At 33.7% G+C, this 18,788-nt stretch overlaps 1 protein-coding gene across 6 annotated transcripts in view; it reads left to right on the plus strand.

Moving 5' to 3' along the window:
• LOC114327849 (uncharacterized) overlaps positions 1-15,116 on the plus strand; it is a 107,593-nt gene extending 92,477 nt beyond the window's left edge. For all 6 annotated transcript variants that reach the window (XM_028276557.2, XM_028276560.2, XM_028276561.2 and 3 more), the window contains 3 exons: positions 2,880-3,129; positions 6,341-6,652; positions 14,716-15,116. In XM_028276557.2, the coding sequence (XP_028132358.1) occupies positions 2,880-3,129; positions 6,341-6,652; positions 14,716-15,004 (851 nt within the window). In that variant the 3' untranslated portion in view covers positions 15,005-15,116. The remainder of the gene's footprint in view (positions 1-2,879; positions 3,130-6,340; positions 6,653-14,715) is intronic.
• The last annotated feature ends 3,672 nt before the right edge of the window (positions 15,117-18,788 follow it).

Raw genomic sequence — 18,788 nt, forward strand, 5'->3', positions numbered from 1 at the left:
TTAATTTAAAATCGAGAAGTGTGAAGGGTTTCTCGTAAAGTGTAGTACAAAACTCTTTTAGAGTTGTGGGATACTAATAAATAAAACACACTGGAAAAATTAAAATTTGAAATTAATACAAAATGAATAACTTTTACAGTGAACAAGTGTGGAACTTATTATGTACAGTGGAACCTGCTTAATTCGAACTTCCATAATTCGAAATCTTCTTTAATTCAAATTTTTATTCTGGTCCCTAGCATTTCCTATATAAGTAATGGTAAAAAGTCGTGAGTAATTCGAATTATATTTTGGATAGTTCGAACTTTTCTGCTACCTTTTCTGAATATCTTAGAATCTTTTGTCATTACTGAGAAGCTAAATTCTAAAAAGTAGCTAAAAATTTCGAATCTCTTTGGAAAAAATAAAGTCGGTCCTTTTTATAGCTTGCAAATGTTTTAATTGGTATTTTTGGCCGAATTTTGTTAGCCAATTTTTTTAGGTTGACAAAACTCGGGCAAGAATAGGAACAAAAACCTCTCCAAGCGATAAAAATGATCAACTACTGTTTTTTTGCTAATCAACTACTGATATTTATCATTTGCAGATGTTTTTGTAGGTAATCCTTGTTTTTGTAGATTTATTTTTTAATTCGAATTTTCGGATAATTCGAATTTTTTTAACGGTCCCCTGAGATTCGAATTATCCAAGTTTCACTGTATTACAATAAAATTCGAAACTGCTGAAATATTAGGGACATAGTTGTGTTTTATTAAATGTATTCATTTTTTTCGAATCTTGAGAAATATAATGAATATTTTAGAAAAATTTAAACGCAGAATGAAAGACTACATTATTACTGAGGGCCGAAAGTCCCTGAAAACTTCTATGTTTATTTTAATAAGTTACAGGGGGAAAATAAAGAGAAAATTTAGTGTTGTTTAATTGCAAATATTTCATTCAAAAATTTTTTTTTATTTATTCTAAGGGACTTTCGGCCCTCGGTAATATAATATATTTCATTTTGCGTTTAAATTTTTCAAAAATACTTATTAGTTTTTTAAGTAGGTATTCGAAAAAAATGAAGACATTTTAGTACATTGAAATGTTACATTGTAGTTATATTCAAAATATAATTAAACATATTCCAAAATTTTGTAAAAATATAATAATTTTTCACAGAAATACACCAAAGTTAGGCCACACACATTACCACAATGTGTATCGGTTGCATTCGGTCACAGTGAAGTTATAAATATTGACAATTTGAACTGTCAAAATTTTTATTTTATCATTTCTTGTTTAAAAAATTATAAAATTGATAAAATAGCCTCAGTTGAGGAGAAAGTAATAATAATATAGATGTTTTATTCAGTCAATAGTGTGCGAACAATCAGGTAAATAATAACGTGGGCCTAACTTTTACACACATACCTACTGTGGCAAATGTAGGTATTTTTCAAAATGTTGGAATGTGTTTAAATCCTAGAACAATTTTAGCTTTTGTTTTTAATACAGATTTTAATCCTTTACAAATAGCTTCTCATGACTTTTGTTGTAAAATGATTAGGGAAACAGGACTTTAACAGTTTAGAATTTTACATTGAGTTACCTATAGCCCGTTTGACAATTCACCACCATGATTTTTGAACGTTATTTTTTGTATTTAGATTTAGTGCAATTCCATTATCTGTGCTGGCAACAACGCCGTGATTCACGAGCTATTGTGTCCAGTCTGAAAACAGGTTTACATTGGGAAAAAAAAGTGTACCAGTTTTTTTTGACGCGAAGTGTACGTGCTCGTTTAACATTCTTGTTACTGTTCTGTTTATTCCTGTCCACATAGAGTTGTTTCTCTATTACTTTTGTACATGGTCCACAAATGAAGATTTTTCGATGTGTTTATTTTGATATTCTCTTCCAATATCGCTCATAACTTTCTCGGATCCAATCCTCTACAGCCCTTCAGGCTGTACCCTTTGGTGCTCCCAGGGTCACAACTGGTCTGTTTGCTTCGTTCAACCCACTTTTAGTAAGTTGGTCTGTTTTTTTTTTGTTGCCTTCGATGCTCTGATGCCTTGTACCCAGACAAGCTCAACCTTGTTCCGGTCTTACAGTTCATTCAATTCTCCGATGCAGTCCCATACTAGTCTGAACATCGCTTCCTGACATGCCAATGTCTTCAGTGCCTCTTGGCTCTCTGACGGTATAATAATCTGCTCTTTTTTAAGAGGATAGCAGGAAAAAAAACAACACCATTCACATCTATTTTTATTATTTCTTAGCCTAACACAGTGTATATAGGTATATTTTGGGCCATTTAGTCTTCAAATCACTTTTTTTAGACAAAGATATTATTAGTTGATTAGTACGGACAGCTAAGGTACATTTCCTTATCAAATTTCTTTGTCAATTTTCAATTCTCTTTGTTAAAATGTTTAAAATTTTCATTTTTAATGTCAGCTGTCAAACGTCAACACGGGACATAAAAACAGATTTAAATATCCAAGTTTGTCAGTCGGCTATCTCTCCTAGGCCGTAATGGCTTATATATCTTTAAGTTTATATACGTTAATGCTTAGTTTAGCTTTTTCAATTGTTTGAAGTGTCTTAGTTCACCACATGGTCGCTGCAAAGGCAATTGAGGATTTGATCAAATGTATATTAGTTGTTATAATAATTTAGCAGATATGTGAGTAGTGTATATTCAAAACAACAATTTATTCAGTATTATACATAAGGTGTTAAATGAAACATATTTATGAGTGTAAATATATTATTTAAAAATATATTTTCTGTGTTGATCTTCTTCTGAAATCATCTTCATGCAAAGGGGGAACTAATAACAATAATTAAAATATACAATTAAGTATCATTTTTCTTAATATTTATTCTTTCAGGCGAATCCAACGTTTACACTCTCGGCAATATAGGAGCACACAGAATCGTGTGCACCAAGTTACCATCTGTCGGTCACACTAGAGAAGCAATGACAGCTGCCGGTAATACAACTACAAGGCTCTTAGGAACCTTCCAAAAAGTGGATTATGTATTTTTAGTGGGTGTTGGAGGTGGAGTGCCACATTATACGGATTACAATAGACACGTTAGGCTGGGCGATGTTGTTATATCGTCTCCTGTGAAAAACAAGTACGTATGATACTCTTCAGTATAGGGCTTTTCAACAACAGTCATTTGTTTCGAGCTTCTGTCATATGTCGTATAATCCGTGTCTATTAATATTATACACAGATTATACAACATATGACAGAAGCTCAAAACAAATGACAATCGATGAAAAGCCCTATTGTTATAAGTAATTTAAGATGATATATCATCTTAGTTGATAATATTGAGTTGATAGTTAGTTGATAGTTAAAGTTGATAAAGTTGGTAAGTTGATTAATATTTAAAGTTGATAATAATAATCAGTTAATAATCAGTTAACATATGTGTCAGGATAACACTACCAACTGAGTTAGCCGTCTTTTTATATATTCTAATGTTGATTCTATTTTCAAGTATTTTCTTATTTGAGTGTTCCGTAGTCTATATCTTTTGGTGACACCTCGAACTCGTCTCAGATATTTCATTTCTACTGCCTATATTTTACTTATTTGTCGTTCTGTTAGAACCCAGAACTAGTAACCAAAGGTTAATACAGGCCTATATATTGACTTGAACACATAAAGTTTTGTTCTTGTTATTGTTTTCGCCCATTTTGAAAAAATGTGAAAACGTTGAATTATTCATGTCCGTTTATCCCGAGGAATTTGTAAACACAACTCCTCCGTCATTATACCAGAGTCGTCGAAATAGTACAAGCGATATATTATTCGATGCGTCTTATCAAGACGAAAACAAATATATACGTCCGGTTTCATGTCTGTCCATCCGTCTGTATGTCTGCGAATATAACTCCTACATTATAAGAACCAATGGAATGACAAATGAGGCGTCGAGTGAGAGCTTATAACTTAAGGATGGTATTAATGGTGAGAAACTTAACATCAGACTTCCGGTTCCAGTCGAGCTTGAATATTTAGTTCCAGTTTTGATGTCATTTCCGGTTACAAAGTTATGACCGGAAGCTTGGCAAAAATTACTCAAAATTGATGAAGTCGTACTTATATGAATCGACGCAAAGTTGCACGAAGAGTCAAATATCGACGTCCAGTTCTAGTTCCGGCACACGTTGAGTGAAAACCTACGAAGTTCAATTATTGCTTGTTTCATTCTTATTTATAAATTTCACTTGTTATTCTGTCATACCTTGGTGCTTTAACGTTTTTTCGTTTCTTCAATAGCTTCTTGCACCTTATTTATGGTTATAGGATCATCATCATCTTCTATTCTCTGGGCCAAGAGGTTGTTTTCTTCCTGATTGCAGTGAGTTTGTAGCATCTCTTGAAAATATGCTCTCGATCTGTTCATTATTTCATTTTCTTTTGTGAGAATTTCGCCAGTTTTTTTTTTCTTTATGTTTTTATGTCTTGAAATTTTTCTTTTCTCCAAATTCTGTCCATTTGCATTTTTCGCTTTTGTAACAAATTCTTTTACTACTCTTCTGTATTGTTTATATTCTTAAAAGTTTTCCGGTGGTTTATTTTGTTCGTATATTTTCCAAGCAATCTTCTTTTATTTTATTGCTCCTCTTAATTGTTCTACACACTTCTGTCGTTTTATTTATTATAACCTCTTTGAAGTTATATTATAGTTGTTTCTGTGTAGTTCTACGTTTCAACCCTCTGTCTTTTCTTTAGTATTTCTTAGCTTTTGATTTATGGGCATCTGGTACTTCTCAGTATTTTTTTATGTCTCAATTTATATGGCCCAATAATTTCATATTCTTGTTTCTTTTCTTGCACTCTGTTAATGTTGTTAATATCTGACTAATTCTGTTTTATTTTCATTACTACAAAATATTGGTCACTTCCTATTTCTGGACTCCTTCTAACTTTTGTGTCTATCATATTTTTCCGTTATTTTTTCTACTAAAATGTAATCAATTATCGATTTTTCTTCTCTACTTTTAACTGGTTTTAAAAAATATATTAAAATGTATTTAACGAATATGTATTACCAACTACAAAAAGTAAATTGCCAAGTAAATAAAATTAATACAATATTAAATCTTAAAGATTAGCTAACTACATAGTTTCTTAACTTATTTACTCAAACTTAAACAATGCTGTAATTTATTTCCTAAGAATGAGATTTACCGTTTTCATCTAAATTAAATACACTCCTGGCCAAAAAATCCGGACTCCTTAAAAATGGGTCGTTTTTCATGTCTCAAATCTCCTTAACCTGTTGTCCGATTTTAGTGATTTTTTTAATATGTTATAGCCTTATTCTCTAAGAATATCGATGTAGTAACAGTGTTGCTGAAGAGTTAAATGTTATTGTATACCAGGTGTAACAATAATACTGTGTTTGTTCCTCAGAGTTTAGAACACCCCGTGGAATATTCTAGCATTTAAAAAATATTGAAAGTAAAACTCAATTGTGGCCTTTCTTAACATTCTGCTTTGTGACTCATTCACTTATGTTGGATAATGAAAAGGTTAAGTACTTTGATAACTAGCCATGTTCTTCATCTATACAGGGTGTTTCTAAATAAGTGCGACAAACTTTGTATTAGTCATATAACCCGATCGTATACCCTGTATGCACGCCAATGGTGAATATAAAATTTTTAGTTGTATGTCAAAAAATGTAAAATAACTACCTCTTAAAACCTACCAAATTTCATTTGCATAGCTCAACCGGTTTTAGAACAATAAATATATCGTAAGTTTGTAAGAAAAAATTCATTTGTATTTCGAAAACGAAGCATTTGCGTACATATGTTTATAAAGCAAACTGTCATTATTTTTTCATGCAGAATTAACCCTTAAAGTTTGTCGCACTTATTTAGAAACACCCTGTATTGATGAAGAACATGGCTAGTTGTTAAAGTACCTAACATTACCTAATACTACCTAATATTATCCAACATAAGTGAATGAGTCAAACAACAAAATGTTAAGAAAGCCTAAGGCTACAATTGAGTTTTAATTTCAATATTTTTTAAATGCTAGAATATTCCACAGGGTGTTACGAAATTTAAGGAAAAAACACAGTATTATTGTTACACCCAGTATACAATGACATTTACCTGTTCAGCAAAAATATTACTAATACCTCCAGATTCTTAAAGAATAAGCCTATAACATACTAAAAAATCACTAAAATCGGACAACAGATTTAGGAGATTCGAGACATAAAAAATTACCTATTTTTAAGTTGTCCGAATTTTTTTGGCCAGAAGTGTATATTTTATTGCTTGAGAATAATCATTGTAATATACCTGTTTTAGGAACATATATTTCTATTGCGAATCAGCGAAATCGACGGACAAAGGCAACGAATTTGAAATTAAACCCTACAGTCCATCGAACGTCAAACTCCAGGAAATAGCTACACAATTGAAACTGTCGACCGACGCAGACAGTGGGCTAACTCCACCTTGGTTAAATTACTTGAGAGACGGCTTAAATATTTTGAGTAATCAAACGGAACCGGACTTCAAAATGCCCGACAGTGAGACTGATAAGTTGTATATGAGTATAGGAGAGAAGGACTTGATAGAGGTTGCGCATCCCATGCCTCAAGATCATTTTAAGAAAAGGTGAGTAAATTTCATAACATATTTTAGAAATAACATGTCGTTTTACAATTTGAGAAAAATGTACGGAGATTCAATTGTTTCAGAAGCTGCTAATAAAATATTTATGAAATTTGTTTTATAAGAGTATAGTAGTAGAATGTGGCCGATCTTCATAATATGGTTTCTTTTCTCAGTAAAGGAACTTCGTTTTTTTAATGGATCATCCTGTATATTATTTGACTTTGATTACCCAAGCCATTTTGACTGTTGTTCATGCAACGCTATCTGTGCTTAACGCTTTAACTGCTATGTGCGTCATATGGACGCACACGAATTGTGTATTCTAACCTCTTCTAATTTAGCCTGGCAATCAAAGTGTTTTAAGTGTAAGTTTCCAAATTAAATTCATCCGAAAAGTTAATATTAAAATTATCCTTTTGTACCACCGATATCTTGAATGAACCAATCCAAAATGTTTTTATTTAAATTTACAATAGATTTCCAAAATGTTGTCGATTGATCTTTAAATCCACGTAAAACATTGTGAAACATATGTCTGCCCATTCCTCTTAGCCTTACGGTTATTCTGTCTTTTAATTTTGAATATTGGCGGGCTTTGTTTTGTGTCGTCTAAATTACCCCGTACAAATAATTTAATGGATTTCTTGGAAATCACTTCTTCTTTCCACCTTCTGCTAAACAAGTTATTTAATAGGTTTATACCTCAACAACATAGTGAGGTAAAAAGTATCAGCTTTTTCACCAAGTATAACAGACTCAAACTAATGAACACGAATCAATAGCAATAATCACAAAGATACTCAACAACATATACAACTCCAAAGAAATATCAGCAGAATGGCTGAAGTCGTGAGTTTATTGCACTTCCAAAAAAACCAGGAGCCAAAAAGTTATCTCCTAAAATTGTTCCTAAAGATAATCCATAGGAGAATTTACAAGCTATGTGAAAATCGAATTTTCGCCAACCAGTTCGGATTCATAAATGCTGTTAGTACGAGAGAGGCCGTTGATGCCTCTCACCAATTGATGCCAAAATGAGAGAGCATAGATTAAGATGGTTTGGTCATGTTCAACGTCGAGACGTTAGTCACCCAATACGAAGAATAGCTGAAGTGCAGATTCCTGGAAGGAGTAGGAGAGGAAGACCAAAGAAGACCTGGGGGGAGACGATAAGGCAGGACATGTTGGTAAAGGGGATTAACATTGATACGACCCAAGATAGAATTGTGTGGAGAAATGCAATTTGGGAAGCCGACCCCGCATAGGGATAAGGCAAAGAGAATGATGATGAGTACGAGAGAGGCCGTTTTCAATACAAGTCTTATTCCAGAGATGCAGAGACGTCAATTGCGACGTATACGCATGTCTGGTTGATTACGAGAAAGAGTTTGATTTGATCGAGTGCATCACGCCAAAATGATGCAAAAATACTAAAAGAAGCAGGAATTAACAATCAAGATCTGAAAATAATTAGAAGTCTTTACTAGAATGAGACTGCAAACCTCAGAGTTGAAGGTGAACACACCTAATATGTGAAAATCCTTCGTGGAGGAGGCAAAACTGTATTTTGTCCACTCTTAAGATATTCTACTAAACGGCTACCGGCTAAATAATATCAGGTAGGTATGCAGATGACACCATAGTATTTGCAGACAACCAAGAAGACCTATAAGTCCTTATGAACAAAATCACGTATTACAGTCAACAATCTATCTCTATCTAATTAGCCTTCTTCGGTTCATCTTTGGACATAGGCCACCTAGAGCCCACGTGCTTCTTGACATCATCTGCCAATCTCATTTGTGGCCTTCCTCTGCTTCGTTTATATTCCCACGGTCTCCAATTTATGAGAATTTTGTTCCATCGGTCTTCTTTTTGTCTTATAGTGTGTCCAGCAAATCTCCATTTCAACTTTGCAACTTCTTGTCTAACATCCTTAACTTTGGTTTTCTCGCTTATCCACTCGTTTCTCTTTTTATCCAATAGTCTTATGTGCAACATTTGCCTTTCTATTGTTCTTTGCGCTTTTATGATCTTGTTCATGTTTGCTTTTGTAAACGTCCACGTTTGGGAACCGTGGGTGAGAACAGGGAGTACGCATTGATTGTGTACCTTGGTCATAAGATGTTGTGGATATATTTTGTTTTTAAGGATGTAAGGATGTAAGGGTGTAAAGACGACACAGCTTATGATAATTAGCATGAAAAGATAACAGAAGGTCAACTCTACATCAACCAAACCCCTGTAGAAAGTGTGACGCACTCCATCTATCTCGGCACCATAATAAATGAAGAATGAACCAACAACCAAGAGACAAGAGCGCGCATCGGAAAAGCTAGATCCACCTTCCACCGCATGGGGGCCTTTTTCAAGAGCCACAACCTCTCTCTTGGTATAAAAGTAAGAATGCTGCGATGCTACGTCTTCTCTGTCATTTTTTATTGTGTTAAGTCGTGTACCTTGAATGAAGGTATGTGCAGAAAATTGGAAGCATTTGCGATGTGGCTATATCGGAGAATTATTAAAATCCCGTGGACTGACCGGGTCACAAATGAGGAGGTCCTCAGAAGAATGAAGAAGAACCGAGAGGTACTGACCACCATCGGATCTAGAAAGTTTGAATACTTTGGACACATTATGCGAACTGAATCCAGATATGCCCTCCTGCAAACCATCTTGCAAGGACAAAAATGTGGAAAGCGAGGTACAGGATGAAGAAGAACATCCTGGTTAAAGAACCTAAGAGCCTGGCTCAACTCAACATTTGTACAGCTTTTCCGCGCTGCTGCAGATAAAATAAAGATTGCCATGATGATCGCCAACATTCGTCACGGATAGTGACATCAAGAAGCAGAAGATAACAGACTGAAGACTGAATCCACTTTCGATATTCGTGATTAAATCAAATTGCTGAATGACATGCGCTATATAATTTCTTGCAAATCCCGAAATCTGCTTTAGTTTGAGACGGGTCAGTCAGGGGCGTAACAGAGGCCCTCGCAGCATGAAGCTTGCGGGGGGTCCCAATATGTCAGGGGCCCCATCTTGTCGTCTAATAAATATATATGTAAAAATGTGTTATTGTTATATTATTGAAAATGTATAATGAATCAACTACAGTATTGAAAATGAAGTTGCCCATCAGATAGATATGTACAATGTATCGTATGATGTATTGTATGTATTAATAAAATTGTAGATATATATTCGCTGAGTGCACGAAGAAAATTGTTCATCTCATAGAATAATGTAGTCGTTTATTAATGTTCTTTCTGTTTTATTCTACCAATAAAAATGAAAAATGTAAGTTGTCCTAAACAGTGCATGAATACACTAATAGCCCAGTAAATGACTGTTTTGGAGTGTAATTATCAGCGTCACGACGTATTTTCCAGGCAATTTGGATTTAGATTCATACTTATCCTCCACTTCAAAGTTGGAGTTGTGCCGTTGGTTGCTTTTACTTGGGGCGTGAAAGTCACCCTGCGCTCGCGGGTGAAAAATATACGTTTAAAATAAGTCCGGAAATGAATAAATTGACTAATTATGAGCAGCTTTTGTTCTATAGAGCTTCTTTATCTAAGTCAATTCTTTTTAAGTGACTTGCGAGTGCAAATTTTTATTTTTCAACAAAAAACCACGTATTCACTTCAGGCGGTTTTTCGCAAATAACTCAAAAAAATAAGTATTTCATCGGATTAAAATTATCGAAAAAATATTTTTAGCAAAAATGTAACTTATAAAAAACAAAAAAAAAATGGTGTACCTATTCATGAAGTCTATCGACACAGTAAAAGGAAAGTTGTAGCTCATGAAAATATTCGTTCAATTTCAAATCGAATATTTCAACGTGAAATAACCAACAAACGAATCACTTTTCGGGGAAAACTCATTGAAACTTTTTTTAATGTTTAAAAATGAGCTTTATTTCTATTTTTATAGCATTTTCATCGCATTTTATAGCAAGCTTCTAGCATCAAAACTAAGCTAGTTACGCTCAAAGTTCGAGGGGGCTCAGAGAGGCCCCCCTCGAGAATTTACAATAATATAAATTTAAATGTGCAGTAATGTTTTTGTTTCAAACACATATCTCGCTTCCTACGAGAAAAAATGTTTTTATCTTTGTGCTGAACGGTAGTGAAGGTTGTGCTGAACGAGGTAAAGTGTGAGGTACCTAACCTAAGCTATGCATATATCATAAAAAAAAAAAGAAGTTCATGCTCCCCCCCCCACCCCCCGAAAATCGGTCTTGGATCCGCCCTGTATTAGTGATACGAAAAATCTCAAAGGGTAAAGAAATGTAGGTTTTGCTCTTTTATAAATATTTTAGTTTTATTTTGTTTTTCTGAAAAACAAAAATTGTTTAAGATATGGCTGTTCACAATTTGCATACACTCGTAATTAGTGATTCGTTAGACCCCTTTAAAATAAAACTCATTCAAAAATAGGCACTTTGAACCGGTGAAACTTACAGTGTCATTTAAAAAAAAGTTAAGTAATTTTTAAAGCGGTAATGATTAGTTTCATTTTTGAGGTGTTAAATAGGGGGAGATTTTCACAATTTTTGTTTACCAAAAAAGACTTTAACTGTATTTTAGCGTACCTAACTCGCTTAGTTTTAATGATAGAAATTTTTATAAAAAGTAAAAATACCTAAAACTTATTTTAAACACTAAAAAATTTTAATGAGTTTTCCCCGAAATGTGCCCCATTTTTTTTGTTATTTCATGTTGAAATATTCGAGTTGGAATTTGACAAATAAGAACAATTCTTCATGAGCTACAAATTTGCATTTACTTGGTCGATAGACTTCATTTTTGTATAAGCTACATTTTTGCTACTTACTTACGAATAGGTACTTACTTTTTGAGTTATATGCGAAAACCCGCCTGAAAACGTGGTTTTTTGTTGAACAATGTTGAACATTTTCACTCGTAAATAACTCGAAAAGTAGTAATGACTGGACCACTTCGGTGGTGACATTGAAAATTACACGATATCGCCGTATTTCACGTTCATTTACTGGGCTATAGCACATATAAGTTTTTGTGACACATGTCGCATTTAGTAATTTTTCAAGGGGGCCCCATTTCCAATTCTGCGGGGGGCCCGACAGATTTTGTTACGCCACTGGGGTCAGTGACTCTAATCTTTGTGCTGACCGGGCCAACCTGACCCAAATGCCACAAAGTAGGCATAGTTACCTCATAATTTCATCTTAAATATAAAAATTTTTTTGTATATTTTGTATATATTTTAAATCCGCTAAACAAAGTATGATTTAAAATCTTAAACATAGCTTAGAACATTTTACTACTTTTTCTGTGTTTCTTTTTTGCTTTCGAATAAAAGATCAACAAAAAAGGTGGAAATCCGAAGATACCATACTGTAAGACCTGTTGTAAATAGTTTTAGAAAACCACTAAAGACTGTATCTTTTACCACACCTAGAACTATATTGAGAAGGAGAACGTTTATAAGGTGTGACGTAATGAATTATTAAAGTGTACTTGCACATTTTATTTTTATGTTTGTAAGTTGTTAAAGCCTGTTAATATATGTATTGTATTTTAAGTATCTTCAAAAAAAGCTAACTTATAGTGTAAAGTTGCAGTTTAAACGAAAATTATATAATTGTGTAAAATATACTGAACTTGTGATGAATGTTACAAAATTATGTAAACGTTGTAAAATGTTACAAAAGAAATCGAGTTGTCAAAAATATAAAAAATGAAGTGTCTATTTTAGAAGATACCAAATTAACAGGTTTTAATAATAAATATCTTTTGAAAGTGTTTGTATTACTTTTATTTTATTTACAATGGAGGTACGTTATTATTTAAAATCAACGATCCTATGACGTTTAAGCAAAGTATTACAAATGACATAGTGGATAACTTGAAGTCAAGTTTAAGAAAGACGGAATCGCATTAATATTTATGATTACTAAGCTATTGTTAACATATATTTTTTTTCACTATAATCATTAAGCTTGCCACGCAAGGAGAGCTATCCTACTATAATATTATAGTATAGCTCCCCGTGCGTAACAAGATTTCTCATTGAATCTTCCTTCTTTAACTGCTGACGATATATCTCTCCCATAATATTTCATCTATTTCGATTTTGTGCCTCTTGCATCTAGTTTTTCTGATAACGTCCATCATATTGATGACTGACATCTAATTCGGTATGCATCTGCCCCGTTTTGTGTGGCAAAACTATGGAAATGTACAAAATACTTGTTTTCATATTGTTGTGAAGCTATTTTATTGTGGCATCTTAATGCAATTTACTATTTTTGTTAAGAGTAAGCCTCAATTTTACTTTAAACTTAAGTTTACTTGACGTTTCGCATTCCACTTTGGATATCGTTCTCAAAATACACGGTTTCCGAAGTGGAAATCGAAACGTCAAATAAATGTAATTTTAAAATAAAATGATGACTCATTCACAACAAAAATAGTAAACCTATTTTCATCGTTTTTTTAAATCTTTTGTTCTACATATTTACAGTAACGCCAACAGCGTTTTCGATACCTCTAACAAAGTGCAAAATTAATTGCAGCATTTATTTTTAAACATCTCAAATCGAATACAGCAAAAAACATTCAGTACATGGCCATGTGAACGGGTCCTTAGTTACAAATAATTTAATTCCCTTAATATAACGTACCTCTTGGTGTTTAAGCTTTTTCATTAAATTTTTTAGTTTTACACTGTGTGATTACGGAAGCACCAACAACTTACCGTGTGGAAGAACAATGAGCACGCTTTTTATTCCACAAAAAAAGTAAAGCATAACAAAACGAGTACTTAAAAATAAATCTACTGACTGCATTTTTATCTGAACTTGTGTATAATCATGTTTAATTTTTCATCATTAATAATAGGAATGGTGTTAGAATAATTTATATAGACTACAGAGCGATCAAAATACGTACTATCTGACAAACGAGTCCTGGCGGCTGACCTTGCCCGAAAATACACAGCGATAAATGCACAATACGACAAGGTCACGTGCCACGTCTCGCTTGTTCGATAGTAAGCGATGCTTAACACTTTGAATAGTAATATGTTACAAAAGTTTAAATACACCCATATGTTATATAAAATCAGTATTTCTTGGGTTCAATAAGTAATGTTAAATTTGGAACTAGGTTTTATTATTTTATTTAAATCAGCGTTTCGGCAAGTAACCCTTGCCTTTGTCAAAATTCAACGCATATAGCGAGACACTAGCATGAATCATTAATGTAGCACGCAGTCATTTTATTAGGAAGTTTCGAGTTCCTCTTCTAATTCTTCAAACTTATTTATTACTTTTAATTATATGTTAACTTTTTAACTGTTATATTTAACTTTTTTCTTGACCATATATTATAAGATTGTCAGCATAGAATAGAAAAGTGCTTCGCAAGATCACCGCTAAGTTTTTTAACAATGTTCCATGCTATTTTGCTGCTGTGTCACGCTTTTTGTACTACCTTGGTACTTTGATCTTCGAGGTTTGTACTTGAAAAACAGATATCCGGCTTATATCTTTTTTTTGCAAACTCGGCTCTGAAAAGATGGATTAATGTGAGATCATTCAGGTTTGATATATTTCGTTGCTTTTTTTGTTGCGTAGATGTGTGATTCTGACTAAGACTTTTAGACTAATTAATCTGAATTTTGTCTTCAACTAAACATTTTCACACTAGTGGAATTTAAACGCGGGTAGTGCACGCCAAGTTAGAATCTTGTTCACCTAACCACCGAGGTCTGACAGTACTGACAAAACTGCTACCTTGCTCGTTCATGGTTAACTTAAAAAGAGAAAAAATAAATAAATTAAATATTCTGTTTATTCGAGATTAAAACACAATTGATTTAATGAAAACGCAATATTTAATTTAAAAATGCCACAAAAAAACAGTTTCCGAACATTTTAAATATAAATAATTTAGATACAAGAAAAATTCAATACAAAAATTATATGTTGTCATTGTCAGTAGATTTATTTACTTACAATTAAAAATAAAATATTTCAGATGATTACTAACAATTCTTGTTTATTTTAGACTTGATGGCTGCCCTCGCATTCATCTTTCAACGATAGCATCTGGTCGTCAAGTGGTGAAAGACGACCGACTACGACAACAATTCGCTAACCAAGTCGGTGCTCTGGCGTTCGATTGCGAGTTCGATACAGTGATAGAATCGATTTTGGGCAACTGCAAGGACAGCTTCTGCATCATAAGAGGAATATCCGATTACAAAGACGGCACTAGAAGGAAAGAATGGCAGCCCTACGCTTCATTGGCAGCTGCCAGCGTTATGAAAGCTATCGTCTGTGGAATGGAGAATTAGTCGTAATAGGTTCTTATTTCGCCTAAGGGATATTTTGTTATTTATTGTAATGATCAAAGAGCAGGTTATTTTAAAAACAAATTAATATATTTCCTAAAGATTTTAATTTTAATGGTAATTTTAATTTTCTTATTATGTTTTTATTATTATAGACATAGACACTAAAACCCATCATTTGGCACGTATATTCAATTATCATCATCCGTCGCCCTTCCACTATTATTTTGGACATACACCATGGGCCTCATCTAAGATTTTTCGTTCTTGTCAAATTTGTGGTGCTCGCATTAAATTCTTTAAGATTACCGTGCCATCATTGTGAGTGGATATTAATGTGTCTCCTCTTTCAACCATATATGCATCTTTACTAAGTTTTATCGTTTTTTTTTCTGTTATTACATTAAGTATTTTGTTTATCTTCTCAAATCCGCATTTATAATTTCTTTTGGTCCGATAAGTAGCCTACAAAATAAAAACCAAAATTTTGGAAAAGTGGCGATTTATTTCTCAGCATAGTCTCCTTTTAGCTCGGTACACTTGACCAAGTGATTGAAGCTTCTTTAACCCATTAACGCCGAGAAAAACAATTTTTTGTTTTCGACAGAATTTATTAAGTTTTTAAATGTAACAGTATTCTGCACAAAACTTAAGAAGAAAATTGTTTGTAAATGAAATAATTATTGAGAAAAAAAACTGTTCCCATATGGGACCACGAGGCGCCAACCCGATAGTTGTTCCTTAAGAGTTACTTCGTATGAAAATTTTGAAAACAGTCAATACAAAGGACCATATTTGCAGCACACTGTTCGCCTTCGACTTAAAAATCCAATCCGTACGCATCTTCTTCTTTTGTTTTCTGGTACAGAATATCTCCAATTCGAGAGTCATTCCTTGCAGCTACAGACACTCTTCCTGGTGCTTTCGTTCGGATTTTATATCTTCCCCGTGTAAATTCCAATTGGCTAATGTTACGACCAGATTTTCTATAAAACTCCCACGCATTTAGAATGTTCGCGACCACTAGGTATGTAAAAATAGGCCAATACCATTGTATTGGAACAGATTCCAATTCGATAGGAAGATACATCGCTATCCATCAAATCAGTGCCACCCATATTATTATTGTATTTTGACGCAATATTTTTGGCCTCGGAACAACAATGTTTTTTTTCTTTTCTCGAAAACCTCTAAACAGGTCTAGTTGGTGTAATCTAAAAAGTTCTGAGGAGCTTGAACCAGCACACCAGCATACTTTGAGTAATGAAACTTTGGAAAATCATACAATGAAGGAACAAAATCCCTTTCTTCGCAAAAACCTGCATGTTGCTGCCGAGTGAACATAATTAGACCTCCATCAGTTGGCGCAGATGGAATTGCTCTGCTAGTACGGGGTGGATCTAAGTGGTTTCATCTACGATCGTGTCGTTATCGGTGCTTTCGATTCTCGTATTATTCTATCTATCTATCAGCGAGGTTCCTACAGCCTCTGCTGCTTCTCGCATTTCGACCGCCATCGTTTTCTGCCCATTCATTCGTCTTCTTTGATGGCTCTATCTTTCATGATGTGCCGTACATTTTCTTCCCAGGCAACTGAAGGTCTTCCCCTTCTTCTTCTTTGGTGTGGTATGTAATTTAAAGCTTTCTTTGGCCATCGTATTATTCGAAAATACAATTTCCGCGCCTAAAGACTTCTGGTTACGATTTCAATTATCAATCAAACCCACGTCATCTTCATCTGCCGCATTTTCGTCTGTCAAAATGTTAGTATATGAAGATTCTATGTAAACGTCAAAAACTTCGTTATTACTTTCGTTTTTCTCCAAAGCTATATCGAGATCTCCTTTCAAAGAAATTCCTCTAAAAATAAGAAAAGTAAAAAAGAATAGTGAAAACAATAAATCCTTCAAACCGTCTAGCGGTTCCATTTGGGAACACTCATATTTTTGGCCTAATTACGCAAAAACCGAAAGATGAAATATTACGAAAATCCGTACAACTTGTTTATTAAAGTTTTTAGAAAATCTTTTAAAAACAAAAACGAGGTTCCTAGTGCAAAAAGTAATAAAAAAAACACTTATAGGAAACGAATGTTCATATTTAGGCACAAACAAAACCAACCGTAAATTCAAAAATTTATTGCACTGCAAAATAAGGTAAAAAACTTAATTTGAGTTGTTCATTCAAGAAGAGGTAACCTTGAACTACAAATAGGCCGAATCTCTCTGCTAAATTTTACCGAATAATATGGTAAATAGACTCCACATGGCACCCGTAGCCGTTAATGGGTTAAGCCACCTGAAAAATACCTTTTTTGTGGTCTGCAAAATAGGCTTCCGTATCAGCGATGATCTCCTCATTTGAGTTAAATTTCTGCCCGGCGAGTGCCCTTTTCAAGTGAAAAAACAAGAAATTTTTGGAAACAAAAAGAAACGGAGCCAAATCTGGAGAATGCTGTGAATGGGGCAACAGTTTGTAACCCAATTTTACCAATTTCGCCATAATGATAGCGATGGTGTGAGCCGGTGCGTTGTCACGGTGGAACAGCCCTTTTTTCTTCTCAAATAGAGTCGTTTTTTACAATTCGGCGTCTAATCAGCCCAATAATTCAGTATAGTAAAGCCCTTTTACCGTTTTGCACTGCTCCAGGTAGTGGATGTAGATCACACCTTGTGAATCCCAGGAGATGGTGGTCACCTTTCCTTCCAATAGGACAGTCTTCGTCTTCTCAGGAGTACGTTCATCGGGTGACGTCCACTGTTTCGACAAAAACAAGAATCGAATCACCGACCGACATTGCTCTTTTTGCATTTTTCTAAAATCGGTGGACACGCCCGCTTCCCCAGGCGGTCAAAACAAAACTGTGAGTCCTATTCGGCTGGAATTTTCAGATTATTCGTCTACAACAATCTATTACAGGATAGTAGCGGTGGCGCCCAAAATCCCGACAGCCAAAATCCCGACGGCCAAAACACCGACACGCCAGAATCCCGACAGGCCAAAATCCCGAAATGCAAAAATCCTCGCATAAGTAAAAATTCCGACCACTACATTTTGAATATTTATTGTTTCCTTTTCAAATGCAATACCAAATCATATTATAGAGTATTGAAATTGAAAAATTATTACTTACTAATAAGTGCTTGTACTAATTATTATGTATTTTAATAGAAAAAATTATTTAAACACTTCATTTTATAATATAAAAGCTATACTTACTGAAATGGAAGGTTGTAAGTGACATGATAATATATATTATATGAAAGTAAACTTGAATTCAGGATTTGATTATACATATATTATTATTGGACTATATATTGACAAAAAAAATAATTTAATTCATATACCCATGTAAGAAATATTATTTAGAAAATTAGTTCATATTAAATGAATTCACCATAAACAAAAAACAAGAAATAAATGTAATTATATTATGTTAAAAAGAAACTTATCAAACCTGTCGGGATTCTGGCCTGCCGGGATTCTGGCCTGTCAGGATTCTGGCGTGTCGGGATTTTGGCCGTCGGGATTGTGGCTGTCGGAATTTTGGGGTAGACCCGGATAGTAGATTTCTCTTGAGATAATGCCACATTTAAGTCGATTTGTAATACTACTCTACTTCTGGCATAGAATATTCTGTTACATTATTTCTGTGCCAGGTCGTCTGACATTAGCATTCTGTAGAATTAATATATTTTAAATTACATAGAAACGAATTTTGATGTAAGTTACAAAATCTCTAAGACTGTCAAAAACGACTATTCTATTTTTGATTGTAATTTTTTTC

This window comes from Diabrotica virgifera, chromosome 5 (assembly GCF_917563875.1).
Source record: "Diabrotica virgifera virgifera chromosome 5, PGI_DIABVI_V3a".
Lineage (NCBI taxonomy): Eukaryota > Metazoa > Arthropoda > Insecta > Coleoptera > Chrysomelidae > Diabrotica > Diabrotica virgifera.